This window comes from Chelonia mydas, chromosome 8, assembly GCF_015237465.2.
Source record: "Chelonia mydas isolate rCheMyd1 chromosome 8, rCheMyd1.pri.v2, whole genome shotgun sequence".
Taxonomy (NCBI): Eukaryota; Metazoa; Chordata; order Testudines; family Cheloniidae; genus Chelonia; species Chelonia mydas.
Window position 1 is genome coordinate 68,928,819 of NC_057854.1, and position 21,600 is coordinate 68,950,418.

The following is a 21,600-nucleotide window of genomic DNA, read 5'->3' on the forward strand; positions in this document are numbered from 1 at the left end:
GGAGCCGCTTCAGGTAAGTGCTGCCCAGAGCCTCTCCTCATGCCCCAACCTCCTGCCCCAGCCCTGATCCCCTTCTCGCTCTCAAAACCCCTCAATCCAAGTCTAGAGCACTCTCCTGCATCCCAAACTCCTCATCCCCAGCCCGACCCCAGATCCCACACTCCCAGCCGGAGCCTGCATCACTTTCTGCAACCCTGCCCCAGCCCTGATCCCCCTCCCACCTTCCGAACCCCTCAGTCCCAGCCCAGAACACCCTCTTACACCCCAAACTCCTCATCCTCAGCCCTACCTCAGAGCCTGCAACCCCAGCCGGAGCCCTCAACCCCCCACCACCACCCACCCTCCTCCCGTACCCTGAGCTCCTCATTTCTGGCCCGACCCCGGAGTCCGCATCCCCAACCAGAGCTCTCACCCCCTCCCGCACCCCAACCCCAATTTTCTGAGCATTCATGGCTTGCCATACAATTTCCATATCCAGATGTGGTGCTCGGGCCAAAAAGTTTGCCCACCCCGGTATATATCATTACTTGGGTTATCACAAGGGAGAATTAAGGGAAATATATAAAATAACAGTGTTTTTTTCTACCCTCACCCTAGTGTCTACTGTTCCTGGATAGGAGCAAAAGTGGGAGTCACTGCCCATCCTGGTCCATGGGACTCTGCCTCTTGGAACTTTCTGAACCCCAGTGCTTGTCAACCCCTGGCCCAAGGGCTGCTTGCAGCCCAATCAGCACACAGATGCGGCCCATGTGACATCCTCATGCGGCCCACATAACACACAGAGAACAGCATATGCAGCCCACAATGCTAAATACGTTGGGAATCACTGTTTTAAACAATTGGTGTTGGAATGAGGGAGTTTAGGGAATTCCTATGTTGCATGAATAAAGCAAGCTAGATTCGCCTAAATTCTTGTCACAGTATGTCCAATCACTATCTCAGAATGAAGGTCATGATACTGTAGCCATCTAATCTCTCCCATTACACCATGCCAATTTTAAACAAAACAGGTTTAACCTGATGTAACACCACTGACTTCAGTTCAAGTAAAATCATAATCAGGCCTAATGAATGGATAATACTGTATTGTAGCACAGCAAATCTTTTACTTCTTCAAATATGAAATAAAGTTTTAATATTTTAAAAGTGGGAAAAAACATGGGGGGGGGGTGGTTTAAACACTGGCAGTAAATATGAATAATATGAGAGTGTTCACAGAAGATCAAGAAATGAGTATACATATATTTGTTTCACATTAAAATTCACAAAGTTAAAATAAATTATGTTCATATATTAGATGTTGCAAAAGCTTCATATTAACTGTTTAAAAATGTAAAATGAATATATATTACCACACTTTAACCATTTAAATAAAATATCCTTATATAATTACACCATAAGATGTTAAAGGAATGTAAAATTATATAACTACCACAGAAAAGTTACTACACTTTTACATAATGATCTCTTCACTTTTAATAAGCTACTCCTGACATCAAAGAAATTAGGTTGTAACTATTGTGTCTGTGGTTGAACAGACATTTCCAAGTATGGAATGAATGAAGTTCATTCAGAAGTCTTGCACATGGGCTCAGACCCTTTTCATGCATAATGGATTCCACTAAGAACATTTAGGACACACAAACTTTTACTTTTTTTAACCCTCTTATGATGGGGAATTTCAGAAATTTCAGTTTGTTATTGTTTCTCTTCTAATGATGGAGTGTGTAATATGTTCAGATAAAATTAACAGATAATAGGGAGGAATTCTCTGAATATCTGTAAATTAAAATTAGCCATATCATATAGCTACAGTAAATTTAAAAAGTCCCTCAACAATTAGAGAGAGTAGTAAATACTATGAACAACTGAAATCATGAAAACCAGGAATTACAGAACTAATAATGCTACTCACACTAGGGATTCTGTGAATTGCAGGCTTCTCACATTATTCATACTGTTGCAGTACCATATGTGCTTTAATTCAGAAGGGTACAAAGATGAGTTAAGGATATAACCTTAACTCTGAACTTATTTTTTCTTTATTTTTGGTTGGTTGGGGTTTTTTATTTATTTTTATTGTTAAGACCGACTTTTACCATTATTTGAATGTACTATCTGGGTCTGGTGTTTAACATCTTTATTTACTACCCAGATATAGGAATAGAGAGCACACTGAGCAAGTTTGCAGATGACACAAAGCTAGCGGGGGGTTGCCAATACTTTGGAGGATAGAGAAAAAATTCAGAGGGATCTTGATAAATTAGAGGACTGGGCTAAACAATTAAATGAAATTCAAAAGTAAGATGCTACACATAGGGAAGAAAAACCAAATGCACAAATATAGAATGGGGGGGAAAGTGGCTTGGCAGCAGCACTGCTGAGAAGGATCTGGGAGTTGTGGTGGATCACAAACTCAACATGAGTCAGCAATGCAACGCTGTTGCAAAAAATGCAAATACAATTTTAGGTTGCATTAACAGAGACGTAACATGCAAATCATAGGAGGTGATAGTACTGCTCTACTTGGCACTGGTCAGGCCTCAGCTGACGTACTGTGTCCAATATTGGTCACCAATGTATAGAAAGGATGTGGAGAAAGGATGTGGAGAAACTGGAAAGGATCCAGAGGCTAGCGACAAAGATGATTAAAGGGATGGAATGCAAGCCATATGAGCAAAGGCTGAAGGAACTGGGTATGCTTTAGTTTGGAAAAGAGGATATTAAGAGGGAATATCATAGAAGTCTTCAGATACTTGAAAGGCTGCCATAAAAAAGATGGAGAAAAGTTGTTCTCTTTTGCCACAGAGGGCAAGACAAGAGGCAATGGGTTCAAACTACAGTAAAGCAGCTTTAGATTAAATCTCAGGAAAAACATCCTAACTGCAAGAACAGTAGGACAATGGAACAGACTGCCTTGGGAGGTTGTGGAAGCTTTTTTGCTGGAGGTTTTCAAAAGAAGGCCGGATGGTTTAGACACAACAAATCCTGCATCTTGGCAGGAGATTAGACTAGATGACCCTTGTGGTCCCTTCTAACCCTACGGTTCTATGGTTCTTTAAAGTAATTTCTTTTTGGAGCATTTGGTCTAACTTTTGTTTCAGATTTATAAATAATTCCCACTGAGCTGCATGTATGTATTTCAAGAAAAAATGTGGCCCTTTATTTTTAAAAAGAAAATTAATTGATGCAAAACAAGTTTAAAATAATAATCTGCAAGACTAGACAATCACTCTACCTCTTCTTCACCCAAGAGCCTCTTTGCTGTCAATGCATTTTTGCTTTAGAGTCCTCTGATCAACCCAATATATGAATTAATTATATTTGATTAAGAGACAACACCAGACAAGTTTGCCTCAATTAAAGAAACCACACGCATGGGTTTTCATGCAATTTGATATTAGCAATTCAATCATTAAAATCTGTTCAGTCGAGCCCTTGCTCTGGCACTCCAGGAACAGTGCCACACAAGAATCCAACTACACCAAAGTTCAGGTGGCCAGAGGAACTATTTTTATAATGTCGTTGGTAAAGGCTGAAGAGCAATTATGAGAGGGATAACATGCTAAAGAGCAAAAAATAAGTAACCTCCGCCCCCTTCCCCCTCAGAGTTTGATGTCCAAATCTCAGCAGGTCTACCAAGCAGCTCCCTTACCCTTCTCTCTCCTCCTTCACTGGAAGTTGTAGATATTTTGCTAGAGATGCTTTGGGTCAATAGTAATGTAAAGGAGTACCAGGCACTACTTTTTTTCCTTGGAGAGCTAGATCCTAAAGCTGTGTGTGCTAATATGAAAAATGATCCCATTTCATATTAATTTATAACCTTGTAATATCTAAAATAATAGGGTCTGATTCTCCACTGTACTCTTGTTTTACTAACTTTACGTATTTGAAGTCAATGGGTCTACGTACATGTGTAAGTCTTTACATGACACTGACCATGGGAAAGAAAAGCATATGTAGAGCCCATGAGCATGCTAATTTATCTGACATTATCTGATCTGGTATCTGATTAATTACTCTACCAGAACATTCTTATTACATCAAACTGCATTAAAATTAAACAGTGATATGTCTATTTTTGCATTACTTTTAACATAGTGTAAAAAAGTTTAAAAAGTGTAACTAAAGATGCTATCACAGAGCCAAACAGTCTCATGTTAACTTTCTACACCTATTGCAGTACAAACCACAAATACACTTATCGCTATACGATGGTTTATGTTTCAATAACAGGGTCACTTACTAAGAAAGCTGTATTTAGCATCCCAGCATAAGTAGTTCATTGTGTCTTATCTACTTTGGAACAGAGATTTCATATGTACCAGCTGGACTCTGAAAGTTTCATTTTGTTATGAAATTGTCACTCTGTATAATTTTCACACAATATTTATATATTAATCTCATTTTAGGGCTCAATATATGTTCCAAATAAATCTAGATTTTGCTCAAGTGAGGAATACATTGACAACTTGCCACAAATCCAAGAGCAGCATCTAACATACATATAATGGAGAACTACAGCTCCTCTCTTCTTTAATAGAGAAGTGCAACCCAGAGAAATGATAAGGCTGTAGTAGAACTGGTAGGGAAATTTCAACAAAAAAACAGAAACAAATTTTAAATCATTTTCATGTATTTCCTCCCTCCTTTCCAAACCAGCTTTAGTGTACAGTTTCTATATGCCACAAACTCTATATTATAAATGAGGAAAGACACTGGTCAGATTGTGTTATATGGACAATGCTTTGGCCAACCCTGCAGAAGTAAATCACTTAAAAGAAAAAAAGTGCACAGCCCACACAGATGTTAAGTTATCAGAGGTATATTCAGGCACAGCAGAACTACAGTCCATTTTTTTTTTCCTGAGCAGGGAGTTCCCTTTTGTGAGGATAGAGCACTAAGATACCAATGCATTGTTCAACCTGCAATAAAAGTGATGATATGCTCTCATTCCCAAATCCCATTAATGGGGCTTGCCTCCCTTCCTTTCTCCTCTCTGTGTGACGGGTGGAGGTAAAAGGTAGTAAAGGAGAGGAAAACCAAGGGTTACAACAATAAGATCTTGAAGTTACTTTAAGTTAGGCAGGGACACATCTCAAATGGCCAATTACATCTTTTTTATTGTAATTATTATTCCTTACTCACTTCTTGTGGCCATTGTGAAAGATATTAATCTTAAGGAGGGTTCTGAATGAAGAGAATGCAGTGGCTTGGTATATCCCAGTTGGTAGGGTATTCCACATGTAGAGAGCTGCGTGGATAAAGGCACATGGTGACTTGTGGAAGAAATGGACAGTCAGGGTATCTATGGCTGGTGTCATTAGCAGATTGGAAGGGGCAACGCAGGAAGAAGATTGAGAAGTCAGAAACTAGGTAAGCGGGAGGAGAGAATCAGAAAAAGGAGAGACAAGGAGAGGAAAAAGAGAGCAGAGTAGGCAAACAGGACAGAAAATGGCAGAAAATAAAAAAAAAAAAAAAGGAGAGGTGCTGCAAACAGCAGCTTTTATCCATAGAGACAACGGGCATTGCCTTATCTATACCCAATCCATGCATTTACGCAAACAACATGGAAAATCTACATTGTTCCACTTAAGATAAGGATAAAATCCACCGGGGAGAGGATTTTTGGCATTGAGGCTGCATCTTTTTCAATAATATTTTAGGGAAGGGCAGCTAGATCTCCCCCACTTGTTTTTCCTTCTCTTCCCACACACACATTTAATTTGAAAATCAGCACAGTATCAATGTTTATGTGAAGCTCCTCAAGTGGACTTTACCTTATTAAGGGCCTGAGAACCTGCCAAACTCCTGCTGTGCTCTTGTTTAAAATAAATATTATTTTCAGTTGGTGGGCATAGATATTCCAAACTTCCCAACATAAAAAACTGCTGTTACAGCCTGGCTGCTGTTTAAAGTCTTGTCTACACTACGGAGGAAATCCTGCCCTACTGAAGATGGAGTGGGATTTCAGCCAAGGACACCAAGCCTTTGCTCACAATGGTTTTCAGCAATGATTCCCCCTGAAGTGGTAATGAAAATGGTTTAATAAAAATGGTTTTCAATACCATTTCCAAGGATAGTTGTGGTCTTGTTGGAAGCCAACCTTTTTTTAATCTAAAAAACTCTTGAGAGAAAAATATTTCTCCTAAGGAACAATGAAGAAATATGTAAACTGTAACTAGAGAGTCCAACCTGAACTTTCTTTCACCTCTGGGAGAACTTGAGGAGGAATTTTACATGAAAATCTATTTTTTTTTCCAGCTCTGTTTGCAGGATTTAATTTGCAGGATTTAATTTAATTTTAATTTAATGTTGTGTGCATAGATGTATTCTAAAATGTTTTCCTCCTCTGGAGCCCAAGTTAAAATAAAATGGTAGACTTGCATATGAGGAGGAATAAAAGGAAGCAACAGGGCGTCTCTACAACTCCACTCAGCCACTGAAAGGCAAAAAACAGTTTGATTCTAGCTGTGCTAATGCGGGAGAAGGAAACACCCTTTTCCCACTTTCTGTGTATCCATGCTGGGGAAAGCCAGAAAGCTGCTGTTTATGCTTCCTGAGAGCAATGGGGCAAAGGGATGGGGGCGGGGGGAGCCATTTTTGACAGAGGCACTCTAGACCCCAGGGCGTGGCTGGCAGGGTAGGATAAGGACTCTGAGGGCTGGTCTACACTACTGCTTAAGATGTAACTTACATCATTCAGGGGTGTGAAAAAGACATCCACCTGAGTGACACAAGTTACATCGAGTTAAGCGCTGTCCCCACTGGCGCTATGTCGGCGGGAGATGCTCTCCTGCCAACATAGCTTCTGCCTCTTGCGGAGGTGGAGTAATTATGCTGACAGGAGAGCACTTTCCCATTGGCATAGCGCATCTTCACCAGATGTGCTATAACGGCACAGCTGCATTGGTGCAGCTGCACCAATGTAGCGCTATAGTGAAGATTTGCCCTCAGATGTTCTTCTACAAGATTCAGCCCATCTCTGCACATCAGCTAGCATTTCTCTAATCAGGACTTTCGAAAAGAACATATAAAAGCCACTTCTGAGAGTACTCCCCATAGCAACCATAGAGGCCCTGCATGCCTCAGCATTCTTCAGGAAGAATGCCTTCACTCACTGTCACTGGCCGCGCTACTCAGCAACCACCAACCCACTAACGCAGTTCTGTTTTTAAAAGTCACAGTGTGACCCAGAGCAAGCAAAGACTTTTGCTGCAGGGTGACATGGGCTCTGATATGCTATTTGAAGTATCCAGCTTTCATATACAAATGTTTCTTCCTATTGCTCATAACCTCTTTGTAGAGTTTATCTATGTAGAAGAACAGCTCTGAAATCAGACCTGGACATTTGAAAGGCAGGCTATGAATGTGTAATCCATGTAGAAATTTCATAAGATGAACTGCCGCACACATTTATTTAAATGCCTTTATGGACAGACTGCCAAATCTTGCAGCCTTTTCTTTCACTCAACACTTTCCCACCATCATGAGAACTATTTCTCATTAACAACCAAATTGTTTTCAGATGCTCTGCTATAAGATGTTTCCTTAGAAACCATTTGGTAAAAGACTGTGGCTTTCTTCCATAGAAATCTCAAGCAGTGAAAAGGCAGATTTTCTGGCATAAATCAAATCCAATTTCTAGGGTTCACTAAACCTTTTCTTCTAGGAATAATGTTTTGTGACTAGATCTTAGCAGTTAATAGTGCACGAAGAATTGCTGGTGTGAGCCAGTTTTAAATGATTTTCATTTTATTCCTTTTGTTAACTCAATTGAAATTACTTCCAGTGCTGCTTATACCTTGATGAAACTTTAACTTCATAACTGATAAGGATGATATGTGCAGCACACTGGCAAAAAGTATAAATTAACAGTAAGTAAACTGAACACAAATAACATTAATGTTTTTTTTCCCTCGGATACCTTATTTTAGGCTTTTAGTAAATCAACCTGTATTACTCTGATGAAGATCTTGTATGCACTTATATAAGCTGTTACCAAGTAAATTAAAGAAGATTAACTGTTGATCAACAATATTAGATTTTGGAATCCTTCTCCTAGTAAATGAGGCTTGTGACTTTTTGGGGGTGGGAGGAGGGCATTTCACATAAACGTATGAGGCAAATGTGATCAATCAAAAGGAGATAATTACCTTTGAGGACAAACGTTCCCAGCAGAAATAAACTTTGTATGAGACTAACCATTTTACAGTATAAACTATGGATTTAATATTTGCATAAATGTTCAATGTATCATTTATTGTTATGCAGCTACAGGAAAGAAGGCAATATTTTTAAAAATATTGAACAGGGGCAGGAAAGAGAGTTGATTTAATATGAGGTCAATAATTACAAAACTAATATTTAAAATATCTTTATACAAAGAGAGTTAAAATCTACAATGCTGATATATCTAGATACCTTAGGAGCTGAAAACATAGGTACAATAACGATCATCATAGTATACTTGAGAGCTACTGCTGGTTTAGACCCCAGTTCAGCAAGATACTAAAGCTTGTGCCTAACTTTAACCACAACAGTAGTGCCCCTGAAGCCAATGAGACTACTCATGTGCTTAAAGTTAGGACGTGCTTAAATACTTTGCTGAAACAAGGCAGAGACCCTAATCTGCAAACTGATGCAGTGATGCAGGCTCTTAGACTCACGTGGAATCCTGCTGAGGTCCACTGGAGTTAGTGTGTTTGGGGCAAAGATCTGCATCAGCACATCTGTTTGCAGCACTGGGGCCTAAAACTGAGCATTAAAGTTTGACAATAAGTTACCCTTCTGATTAAATGTGTTTTGTTTTTAGTTTCAAATAGGAAAACGAAAAGATACATTCTCAATGTCTCTAAGATGAACTACATTTTTCATACTTCCTATTACATACAGCCTTAGAATATAATTATGTACTAGAATGCAAAGGACTTCCTTTCATGCACTGAGTATAGGGAACTGAGCATATTGCATATGAAACTTCAGTAAATGTGAACAGCAAAAAAAAAAAAGTTTCTTCTCTGTTTCTTTAACGTATAAAGACTACCTCAAAGATGATTTGCAAATAACTCTTTTATCCTGTTTTTCCTCTTGCCTGTGTTCTGTATAATCAGGTCTTCATATCACTCTCTTTGCTGGAGTCCTTAGCAAGAATACTAGAGGACCCGAAGAAAGTCTATGAATCAGCACCCCTTCTCTCTCAGTTGTGGGGGAGGAAGATAGATGAGGGACTGCTGCAGCTTAGGTTACAGCCTCATGTGACATCACTATTCAGCTCTTCCAAAGAACTTGCCAAGGATCTCTGTCAAAGAAGGAAGTGGGGGCTCTATGCTCCAAACGTGATATGTAAAAGGTGAAAAAAGGGGGCAGGATAGTGAGACGTTCTGTACCTCGGAGGAACACCCTACACCCCCATGTTCATCCTTATAATATGATTGTGTCGTAACCAATGCAAATATTGTCATGTCAGGTGTCTTTGGAAGGCTCATGATGCACTGAGCATTGTTGTTATAGGTTGTAATTTTGTGTATATAGTTATGAGGCTGAAAATGTGTCCTCATGGCTTAAAAAAAAGCCCAAGCAAAACTCTCCAGGAACAGAGGGGCAGTTCACACCTCATCAGGGCATGTATGGGACAAACCCAGCCCAGCCTCACAGGAACAAAGGACACTGGCCTAGGCAGCAACAAAGGATCTGTTGGACTCTCGAGTGCATCACCCCCCTTCTCTTGGTCAGTTTGGGACAATGATGAAGTAATGCTCACCTTACCCTAAAGAGGGAGAGGGGGCACAAAGCCAACAGGGAAGAAAGAACATGCCAAAAGTCTCTCCCTTTTATCATGCTGACTCTCTTTTCCACCTCCATCTACAGACACCACCACCAAGTGACTGAAGTGCTGATCAAAGGGGAGAGCCTGGCTAAGGGCAACCAGCCAGCCTGTGGTGAGAAGCATCTAAGTTTGTAAGGGCACTGAAAGTGTTAAGATCACCTTAGAATGCGTTTTGCTTTTATTTCATTTGACCAAATCCAACTTGTTGTGCTTTGATTTATAATCACTTAAAATCTTTTTGTAGTTAATAAATTTGTTTGTTTATTCTACCTGAAGCAGTGCATTTGGTTTGAAGTGTGTCAGAGACTCCCTTGAGATAACAAGCCTGGGACATATCAATTTCTTTGTTAAATTGATGAACTCATATAAGCTTGCTGCGTCCAGCGGGCATAACTGGACACTACAAGACGGAGGTTCCTAGGGTTGTGTCCTGGACCAGAGATATTGGCTAGTGTCATTCGGTTGCACAATTCAAGCAGCGGCTGGCCAAAAGTGCTTCCTCATGTAACTGGGAGTGGCTTACATGCTAGAGACTATGCGTGAACAGCCTGGGAGTGGGGGTTCTCACAGGAGAGCAGGGTAAGGTGGCTCCCAGAGTCGAGGACTGGAATGACCTAGCAGATCACCGGTCCAGATAATACCAGGGGAATGTCACAGGCAGAAAAACACTTTTTTAAACAAGAAATTTTAAAACATCTTTCTATATCATAAAAGCACAGTGAACGACTAAAATTAAATATACTTGGTTTGTTTTACTATTCATTTAAAAGTTGTTATCTTTAACTCTTACCACTCCATTGCCCATCTGGAGATTGCTTTATATTTTTTCTTTTATGTAAGAAAGTTGTCAAAGAAAGAAAATACAAACTGGATTTTTATATTATACAAAACTACTTTCAGTTAAAATTACCACTGTTAGGTTAAAAATCACATATTTAAAATGTCTTTATCTATATTAATAACATTTTTAATTACGAAAAGTGATTGTTTTAAAAATCTAAATTTACTTTTCATTATTGTTAATTGTTTACTTTTTGGACTTAACTAATCTTGGGCAATGGAAACTGACTATTTACTGGTGCTATGTTTCATTCAAGTGAGGATCACTTCACCACTGGGTGAGGGTGCAGAATTCTTACTGTCCTCTTATTGTATGGATGAATACTAGTGTCACAATTTGTGTCCATGTCACATGAACAAGAAGTGCCAGAGAAGCCAGCATGAGAGTAAGCTAGTTAACTTTCTGCTGTTAAATTACAGATAATTTGTGGAGCTGATCATGAATTTGGACAAATGGAGAGACTGTTCTTGTAGCTAGGAAAGTGTCCACATGAGCCAGTCTTTGTAAAACAATGTCATGGTGGGAATAGAACAAAAATGAGAGCAAAGGTACTTTTAATACTATTTCTCCTTCCTCTTACTCCCCACTAGGTGGCAGCACTCACACCATATATTCTAATCCAAATGGAAATGCAATTGAGGGTGGGATCTGGCATTGAGAGTTCCAGGAGGGCCTCATGGGTTTTCTTCATAAACCTCTTTCTTCAGAACATGGGTATGGGAATATGGCTGCAATCAATCAAGAGTCTGTAGAATTCACTTGGGGGGAGGGGCACACTTGCACAGAAATTCTTGGCACTAGAATGAACTTAGTACAAATATTTATGCCTCCATTTCATACATACTGTAAATTCCCCTGTATTTTTTTCTCTCATTAGATCCAGATATTTACCACAAATCTCTGAAAAATCATAAACTCATGGCAAAACTCACAATGGCCTCACCCACTTTTTGATCCTTCTTGTGAAAGCAAATCTACAAAGAGAGGACAGTTGTCTTTAGCACAAAGTGATTATCCAACTTTTGTTATACCCACTTCAAAGTCATTTTCTATAGCCTCATTTTCAAAATCAAGTGGTGTATATTTATTCTCAAATTCTCTTCCCATCACGTCTAAGGGAGTTTCCCAACTCTGTGTTCAGTTTAGTTCAGGGGCGGGCAACCTGTGGCACGTGGGCCGCAGGTTGCCCACCACTAGTTTAGTTGGAATTAGAAATTCAAAACCTGAACTATTCTTTCCAATAAACTGATTAATCAAAGTTACTTAGCTACTGGATGTAAACGTTGCCCTTTTCAAGAACTAGAGGGCACTACAGTTTGGTCAGTGCTTTAAACTTCTGAAACATTAGCCAGATAAGAGTTGTTTGTGGCTGTTTTCTAAACTTTCTAATTCTAAAACCAGAGGGGGGTTAAACGTGACCTGCAATGAGGGAAAAATTTTATTTGTGTCCTCTATTTGTCTGTATGATATAGAAACAAGACTTGATTAAAACTCCTTTTGTTTCTTTTTGATAACATCTATTTAACTCAAACATTTAATAAATATTTGGGTAGGAAAGATTTTTTTTGTGAAAGATTTAGCAGTCCCCTGCCCTTTCAGACAAGGACAGAGAAAGCCTCTCAGTTCTGTTCTCCAATTCTCCAGCGACTCCAACAAAAGCAGGGAAGGATAGCTTTGAGAGTACTGAGGTGTTTCTAAGAGGCAAGGGAGAGGAAGAAACAACTTCTTCCCCCAAATACAAGACGCTTCAGGCCTGTTTTATACAAAATGGTAGCAAAAAAACGAGCACATTTTTAAAATAATTAAATTGGTGTTTGGCAGGTTTTTAAAGTAAAGTAAATAAGCACCAAGTTGGAACTGGGTGAAATCGGAAGTAATACAGGGACCAGGCCAACAGTTTAGTTAGGATATAACAATATGCTCATTCTGTTACCCGAGTGCAAATATACCGCTGCCTAGAGAGTGGCCATGTTTTGAATGTATGTAGCAAGTGAAATATCTGGAGGGCCTCAAGGATCAAGTACAGCTTCTCTAGGTCAGAGCTACTGAACTGATGGATGAATGAGAGAGAGAGAGATTTGTAGACATGGCATTTAGTTCATCACAAGAGGCTATTAAGGAAACATGGTAACCAAGGGTGAGAAGTAAAAGTCTGTCAAGATTACAACAAAAAACTGGTTGAGATAGAAAACAAAGAGAAGCTGATGCCATAGAGCTTGGTACCAGGAGCAATGTTCCATAAATTTCTTGATCTGAAAGAGCTGAAAAAAGCAACATCGCAAAATTGTGGATGACACAAAATTAGAGCCCAATCCTTCTGCCACTTCCATTGATTTCATTGGGAGCAGGAGGATGCCCTTTCTTATGTTGGTCAGATTAGAAAGGACTGAGCATCTCTAAAAGTAACCTAACAAAACTAGAAAAATGGGTAACAAAACTGCAGGACAGAGTGTGGACACATGCAAGGTAATGCACATTGGAAGGTACAATTTAAAATAGTTGTATGCACCAATAGGTTCTGAATTATCTGTAACCTCTCACGAACAAGGCTGAGATGTTATAGTGAAAGAGCAGTGATTGCTCCAGAAATATTAAGCATTTCAATGAAGGGAACAGAGAATAGTCCAGGAAATATTATATTGCCATAATGCAAATTGATGGTACTGTATGCCCTAACCTTGAATGCTGAAATCCGTGCAAGTTAATAAAAAGCATTTTTTTTTATTATCCAAGTCAGTGAATAAGACTAAATTACAGTTACAGAGATCACTTCTGTAGAATAAGGTGATGGGTTTTTTTTACAGTTACTTGCCTGGTTATGGCTACAATTTAAGTTGCCAATTTAAATACTGAAGTCAGGACATAAACAAGTAAAGGTTTTTATAGCTGCTCACCTTGCAGTCAGTATATGCTAAGGTTCCATAGGCATTTTAAAATGTCCAGTCACCCTGTGCCATGTGGCCTCCTGACCAAGAGCAGTTTTGGTAAAAGAAAGCATAGCAGCAGAAAGGCAATGATCAGTTGCAGAAAGTGCTCTCTCAATCCCTGTTCTGTCTCTCTCTTACTATTTGTTTTCTCTCTCCTTCTCCAGAAACATCATCAGACCTTGAGAACTTTACCAAGTTCCTAACTAGCCAGAGGCCAACACAAAAACCAGCATGGGGTGGAAACTAACAAGCTCCACGGACAGTGTGATAAAAAAAAACATAGCTCTTCTGCCACTTCTAGTTACTGTGAATGGGAAAGGTGCTGGATTTCTGCCAGAATGGTGTTCTTGGACCCTGCTTATGGGCTCTTTTACATCAGCCTCTGGCTAAAAAGTGTCTTAAAAAATGTGAAGCTCCATCCCTCAGCTGCTCTTCTACCCCTCCAATCTCCTGGTTGCTGTGAGTCGTGAAGCACTGGTCTTTGATATCCAAAGTCCTCCCCACCTTCCAGTTTTGGGGTCCTCCTCCCTCATGAATAACTCAAGTGCCTGTCTGTGCTGCTTGCCAATTAACATGACTCTGGACACTTACACACTGACCCATAGGCTATGTTCATTTCCCTATGCAGTTTAGGAAAGCTTAAGTAGAAGCAGATACATTGGAGCTGTCTGTTCTCAGACTTATGAAGACAGCACTGCACTGGTTAACATTCAGTTCCACAAGGGTTAGAATTTATTTGTAATGAAATCTTAAATTCTGCAGAAATTGGCTTATTCACCCTTCTCCCCCCAACTCACCAGGAAAAGTTCCCCACTCTCTACTACTGAGTGGATTTTTCAAGTCCTGAGCACCAGCACAGTTAAGGCGGTACCAACAACCCTTTACTATTATATTACGATTATTATTTATTTATTTGTATTGTGGCAGCATCTAGAGGCCCCTGGCATGCACCACTATGCTAGGCATTGTATTTTCAGGAAATAGCAGCTTAACCACAAATATAAATATAATATAAATTGACTAAGTCTCATGCTTTTTTGCTTGAAGTGTTTTGAGGCATACTTAAGCACTTTTTAATATTGCCTTATTGCTTCTATATATTATAGGGTCCTCAAAATAGCTGGTGAGGTTATAAGCCATTTTCTATACAGTGCTCTACCTAGGTATTTGGGTTGTATCAGAGAATCAGATTCCGTTGTCAGTTATAATGTTGAGAGACAAGGTGGACCAGCTTCTGTTGGTGAGAGAGACACACATTCGAGCTAACGCTTGTCTCTCTCACCAACAAATGTTGGTCAAATAAAAGATATTACCTCACCCACCTTGTCTCTCTAATATCGTGCGACCAACACAGGTACAACACCACAGTTATAACACTGTAAATCAAGAGTCACCCCTTTGAAGTCATATCTGACAGAAGTTATTGGCCCAGAGTGTTTCAAATTTAGCTGAATTTTCTTGCTTTTCTGTTTTGTTAGTGCCGGTCTTGTGGTTTCACTTAGGAAGTTCTATAAACAATTGTTTAGTACTTACTGAATGATAGAAGAAGCCAAACTATTTTGAAAAGAATACAAGGGAGTACTAGAGAGACTATGAACTGATAGATTCTTCCCCCAATCACCAGCAGTTCCAAATACAGTGATAAGCAATTTGTAGTTTTGCAATCTCCAGCGGGAGCTGGTGGGTGGAGGAAATAATTTCTGACGCAGTCAGAAATCTACATATTCTAATTACATTGGCGTGATTGACAGCAAAAGAGGACTGTCTGCATTAGTGCACTGTCAATGTAATCTCTAACTCAGTAATTAGGAACTTATTCTTCAATTCAACTATCACAGATCAAAGACAATGCTATGAATTAAATAAAAAAACCCTAAAGCACAGGGAATAAAACGAGCCATTTGAATTATATAGGCTACTTCATACACTCTCTGTGCCAAGGACAGCAGCATCAAGCCCTTATTAAACTAAGGTTAAACAATAATAACAGTGATTTTTAATATGCAAAATAATTCAAAAAGATCGAAATACATATTTTTAACTACTGATAAACACTGCAGTGATTTTAAAAGAATTTTCTCAATGCTACCGCGTGGCTACAATTTTATAGCTGTGTCAAAATGTTTCTTGGCACTGTGTAGTAAACACTAAAAGTTTAAAAGAAAGATTCTGAGTGAAATCCTGACCCCATTAAAGTTAATAGCAAAACTCCCCTCGACTTTAATGGAGCCAGGATTTCACGCGCTGTCTCTGATAGCTCGCTTCTGAAGCCATTGGGCCTGATTCTGCCCTCATTTATACTGGTGTAAACTTAGGATAACTTCATTGAAGTCAGAAGTGTGTAAAACTGGTGAAAGTGAATCAGCCTCACAGACCTGAAAAGAAACTGTGCTGGAATATTAATAACTTCTATTCTATATTAGAGAAGTGGAAACTCCTTTTATTTTACAGCTTAATTACTTGATGGTTTCTGTTTGGCTTGATTCCAGTGCCCCAGACAAAGAACACAAGTGTTTTTGGTTTTGTGGGTTTTTTTTAAAATCACAGAGAAGCTGTAATATTTAACTGAAGTAGAATAAATAATGTTTCATGTGGAATGATTTGGAAAAGGTACTTGAGTTTTACAACATGCTGTCAAACGAAAGAGGCTTTTGGAAAGATCACAAAGGAGAAGAGGGGAAAAAAGAAAAGCTCTTCAAATGATGCATGAAAGAGGATCTGACCTTAATCAAATGGTCAAATTAACTAGTATGCTTTACAACATACAAGAGCTCAGATTTAATTTGCCATAAAACGAGCATAAAAAATTAATAGTCATGTAACAAAAATGTTTGAAAAATCAGGTCTGAGATTCCAGGCCTCCATGCTGGGGGGAGGAGAGAGAAATCCTGACTGAAACAAAGCAGCAGAGCCACTAGACAGCATTTACTATAGCTTCAGGGCTGCAGTAACCCCTGTGGTTTGCTCCCCCTTTGTGGGATCTATTGGCCATGCCTCTGTCCCAGCCCATCCTTGCCCCATCCTCGCATCTGGGAAAGTTCGTGCTTTTTGTGTGTCAGGAAGATTGAAGTCCTTTATTTATCAACTTAATATGTACAGCATGAGCAGCTGCAGTGCAGGATTACTCATGCTCTCCTACCTACATGCTGCTACGCTGACTTAATGGAGGGACAATCTTTAGGAATAAGAGGGTAGTTCAGGCTGCATGTCAGTTTAATGCTTGGATTCTGCAGAACCATCAGCCAGGGTGCAAATTCTGATGGCTGTGAGTGGGAGATATGTTATTGGGGCAGTGGAGGTGCCAAAAAGAATGTTCTAATCCAAGAGAAACTTATTTTTTCAGGATATTTCAACTGCGGTTCAATGAACAAGAAAATCCTTTTCTCTAATTCTCAAAGAACAGAGGGAAGGAATATCTGCTTTGCTCTGCTTCGCTGATAAGAAAGAGGGAAATCCTTTCTTTCAAACTTTATGGAAACTCTGATGCCTGAATAAGCATAGCAGGGGTATATTCCGGTTAGTTTGTATTCTCAGCTATGCTGATTTTTATGAAGCAGTTTCTCTGACACATCGCTGGTTTGATCAAAACAGCTATTATACAGTGTCCAGATAGGTTTCTACCCTTTTTCATCTTTAAGTAAACAAAGCTCTCTCAAGTGGTTTATTAACCCTAGTGTCGGATTGTTTTCTATGCTATCAATAATTTAGATTTTAATTTTGGTATTGACAAAAATATGTTTTCATTATCATTCTCCTATTTTCAGGCACAGAATGTGACTTTTTTTGAAGAAACATGTTTTCATAAATAACAATTATTATAAAAAAACCTAACTTACTCACTTATCATAATATGACTATTAATAAACTACTAGTATTTGGCCCACTGGATGAATGAACAGTGCAGCCTCAATCCTGCACAGTATTATATGTAATTCCAAAAGTCTCAGAATAAGGCATTAACTTACCATAGCACAAAGACGGGTTTGATAGAATAAAAAGCAAGGCTGTAAATATAGCAAATGACATCTAGTAGCCTTCAGCAAAAATATTTGTACAGAGAGCCCAATCCAAAATCCCATTGACTTCAGTGTGAGTTTTGCCTGTGACCACAATTTTGCATATGGATCCCCATGCATGAACCCTCACACCTGACAGTGGTATCTGTGTTAAGTTTGCAGTATCAGGCCAAGAACTCCCTTTACAATCACTGGTTGCAATGTCGCCTTCTATTGTGATTTTCTGTACTCTTCTTAAAGCCCTAGCTCCTGGAGTTATTTGATTATATGAGAATCTCAGCTTTCAAAAATTTCTAGCCCTCATGGTTGCAGAGAAAAGCTAGAGAATATGACTGCTGAAGACTCAAAAACAGAAAGCAAATATAAAACCCCTCCATTCTTTTTTTAAAGCTTGTGATTTTTAAGCCTCCCTCATGACTCTTGGGGGCCTGACTCACGATTTTTGAACACTTGTAGTTGGCAATACCATGCTTGTATTACAGAATATATTTGTCAGACTTTTATTATGCAACACCATCCCCATCAATGACACAATGTTTACCACAAAGCTCCTGGCCCTAGTATTCGTAAATTGGATTTGAACTATGTACTTTAAGCCGATAAATAAAAGTGAGTAACTTTTTTTAATGTCAGGTTTCAGAGTAGCAGCCGTGTTAGTCGGTATTCGCAAAAAGAAAAGGAGTACTTGTGGCACCTCAGAGACTAACAAATTTATTTGAGCATAAGCTTGAGCTGTAACTCACGAAAGCTTATGCTCAAATAAATTTGTTAGTCTCTAAGGTGCCACAAGTACTCCTTTTCTTTTTTTAATGTGGTGATCCACTTCATTGTTTTCATGAACTGACTAAACAACCACTGAAAAATTTAGCCTAACTTTAACCCGGCAAAGAATATTTGTTTCCACTTTCATGAACCCTCTTTACAGTCCTGCAAATTTATGCATGTGCCTAATTTTACTCACATGCATGAGCCCTGGATAAACAAAGGATTTGCAGGATTGTGTTCTTGATCCTTAGGCACCTGAATTATGCCTCCTTGCCACACTTCCACACTTTATATGTTAGGAATATTGAAGCATTACTCTCCCCCATCCCACTCTGCAAACTCATGCCTATTTCCCCTTAAGTTTCCCAGAAGAATCAATCCTTCATGGATTTGTTGTTCAAACCAAAGGACCAAACTCCACTATCTGAGTAGCGTACAAAACTTCCATTCAAGAGAAGGGGCAAAATTTGGGCTCAAAAGTGGTAGCAGCGAGATGATGACTTAAACTAGGGTGGACTGATTATGTATATGACTTTTTTCCATTAACTAATTTTTGAACATCCAACTTTCTTATAGAAGGGATCCCTTAAATAGTATGTCCACATAGTTTTTTGGTGTTTTTAAATCTTAGAATTTTTGTAAGTGGCTTTCTGTTTCTGAATTTCTGATTCCCCAGCTGAAGATTAGGAACATCATTTGGGATGATCTAAGAGCAACACTGAACATTAGGGCTGGCCGATATTTCTTCCACTAGAAATTTAGTCCATCTTTTAAAAAAATGAATTTTTGGGAATTTTGTTTCAAAGTGGCAGGACAATTCTTTAGTTTCCCACCCTAATTTTTCTCCACTGGAAAAAAAGGGGGGAGGTAAAAAAAATAGTGTGTGGGGGGAAATAAAATAAGTAAAACTGGAAAAAAATCAAGAAATGCTCTGTATATACACCTGCCTGCGATCTCTTCAGTTTCACTTTGGCTACTGTTCTTACTAGTAAATAAATACCCTTTTACAAAATCTGGGGCAGAATGTGCATAAAGGGAAGGAAGAGTGAAGATCTCCCCAGAGCAATGCATGAGAGTGATATCATCTTGCTAGGGTCTGAGGCAGGAAGTGCAAGTGACCATCAACAAAACAAACTCACTGTATACAAAGTTCGGTCAAATATGCCAAGGCTCCCAAGTGAAAAAGAGCACAGAAATATTTTATAATTTCTTTCTATTACAGTAACCTTAGGTGTTATTTGAATCAACAGCATACTTGTATCAAAACAGTGATAAGTTTATTGTATATCAATGGTCAACCCTCTATGCATTTGTGATACCTTACAGTATTGCCAACTCTAAGCACTGAAAATTCATCAGTCACCCCGTCACTCCTTCCCCCCACAAAAAATCATGAGATTTAAAAAAAGTAGATGAGTTATTTGCCTTCTGCTGTCTGAACCTTTAGGATACACAAAGGTCACATTTTAAAATATTTGCCTGCAGCCATGAGGGCTAGAAACTTACTATACTTTATGTAAAAAATGAAAGCTGAGATTCTTGGGGAGACTTCTGAATCCAGCAACTGGAGCGTTAAGAAAAACACCTAATATTGAAAGACCTAAGGTAAAATAACAAGAGCTGGCAATGTTGCTTTAAACAAATTTGCTGAAACCGGAAAAAAAAATAGTCAAGAAAGATAAGTCAATTGCAATTTTTCCCCCCGATCTCTAAGAAGAAGACACACCTGCTCCACATTTTCCCTCATTCTGCAGAGGTGGATGGGTTCTAGTTTTATTTAATGTGTTTATTGTCCTATACAGAATCTATAAGTACATAGGTGCTGCACAATAGTAATTCAAAACTTACAGATGCTGAAAAGCCATCTTGTTCTGGGGCCAGATGATTTCACTGTGTGTGTTTCATTGTGACATTTAGGACCAAATTTTTGTAGAAGAAGGGCTGAAGTCTCAAAACTGCACCAGCAAATGCACATGCCTTTACAGTGACTGAATGTGCACGTCACGTAATCACACATGCAGGTACATAACCAACTAGCCATTTATGCACACAATTACCTGATTTGCATGTGCAATTACGGGTGCACACTTGCGAGCGAACATAGATGCTTTTTGAAAACTCACCCCAAAAATCTCCCCTCTTCCAACCTGCACAAACTCAGCCGTGCCCCAAATCTCCCTCAGTGAGGAATATAGTGGTTACCTATAGGCAGTGTTTACAGTCCTCACTTCTGGGGAAAGAAGGGTTTGGTAGGAAAGCAGGGGCATATTCATGCAGCGGCACAGTCTCTCTCTATGAGAAGAGGAGGGTGCATATTTCAATAAGACCTGTGATAGTCTACCTTGGTCTTTTTGGAAGCCTCGCTGCAACAGTGGGCTGGTGTGTGGTGTGACACGGGGTGGGGCAGAGCAGTGACACAGGCACTGGACAGTGGGCTGGGGACTCTGGTGTTACAAGGAGACTGCTGGTGCAGGGCAGCGACACAGGCGGTGGGTAGCACAGGCTGTGCTAGGATGTGGGACGGCTGGTGCAGGGCAGTGACACGGGCACTGAGCAGTGACAGAGGCACTGGGCAGCAGGCTGGGGGCTGTGGTGTGGGCAGGGCAACGGCACAGGCACTGAGGTGGGGGGTGTGGTGGGGCCTGGGGAGGCGCAGGATAGGGCAGTGACACAGGCACTGGGCAGCAGACTAGGGGCCACCGTGTGCTATGGGTAGAGCAATGACAGGCACTGGGCTGTGGCGTGGTAAGGACGCAGGCGCTGGGCCGGGGCAGGGCCACGGGCGCTGGGCTCAGCCCCACCACCAGCGCCGCCGGCTGGGGGAGAGATGCAGGGCACTTACCCAGCCCCAGCACGGGGATGTGTAAGCCATTGGAGAGGGGGAGCGTGGGGAGGCCCAGCGGCGCCCGCTCAGCCGCCCAGGAGGCCATGCTGAGCCGCGTCCCCATCTGACCGCCTCCTCCGTCCGCGCTAGGCAACTGCCTCCAAGCCCCCGCCTCCTCCTCCCCTGCCGTCGTAAAGCGCCGCAAAGCGAGGCGGGCTTTACGGCCGGGAGCCGGGGGGAGCCGCGTGCTGCAAGGCGCCAGCTCCGGTGCGGGGAGGTTCTTGGCCCGTGAGTCAGGCGGGGACCGCCCCCGCTCCGGGCTCGGTGTCCCCTGTACGGAGCCAGCCAGGCCCAGCGCGCTCCGGGGCTGGCCTAGGCTGCTCCGCGTGCCGCTGGTA

At 40.4% G+C, this 21,600-nt stretch overlaps 2 protein-coding genes across 13 annotated transcripts in view; one reads left to right on the forward strand and one right to left on the reverse strand.

Moving 5' to 3' along the window:
• Positions 1 to 21,344, reverse strand: part of LOC102931241 (uncharacterized oxidoreductase ZK1290.5) — a 76,605-nt gene extending 55,261 nt beyond the window's left edge. For all 9 annotated transcript variants that reach the window (XR_005226443.2, XR_005226442.2, XR_005226440.2 and 6 more), the window contains exon 1: positions 21,221 to 21,344. Coding sequence is in view for 4 of the 9 variants with exons in the window: in XM_037906379.2 (XP_037762307.1) it covers positions 21,221 to 21,326 (106 nt within the window). In the remaining 5 variants the exon portion in view is untranslated. The remainder of the gene's footprint in view (positions 1 to 21,220) is intronic.
• A 28-nt stretch (positions 21,345 to 21,372) lies between these two features.
• DPH5 (diphthamide biosynthesis 5) overlaps positions 21,373 to 21,600 on the forward strand; it is a 29,275-nt gene continuing 29,047 nt past the window's right edge. Inside the window, exon 1 of one of the 4 annotated variants that reach the window (XM_027825022.3) lies at positions 21,373 to 21,469. The gene's annotated coding sequence lies outside the window, so the exon portion shown is untranslated. Of the gene's footprint in view, positions 21,598 to 21,600 lie in introns of all 4 variants that reach the window. The other 3 variants (XM_027825020.3, XM_007062614.4, XM_027825021.3) reach the window with 3 other exon arrangements.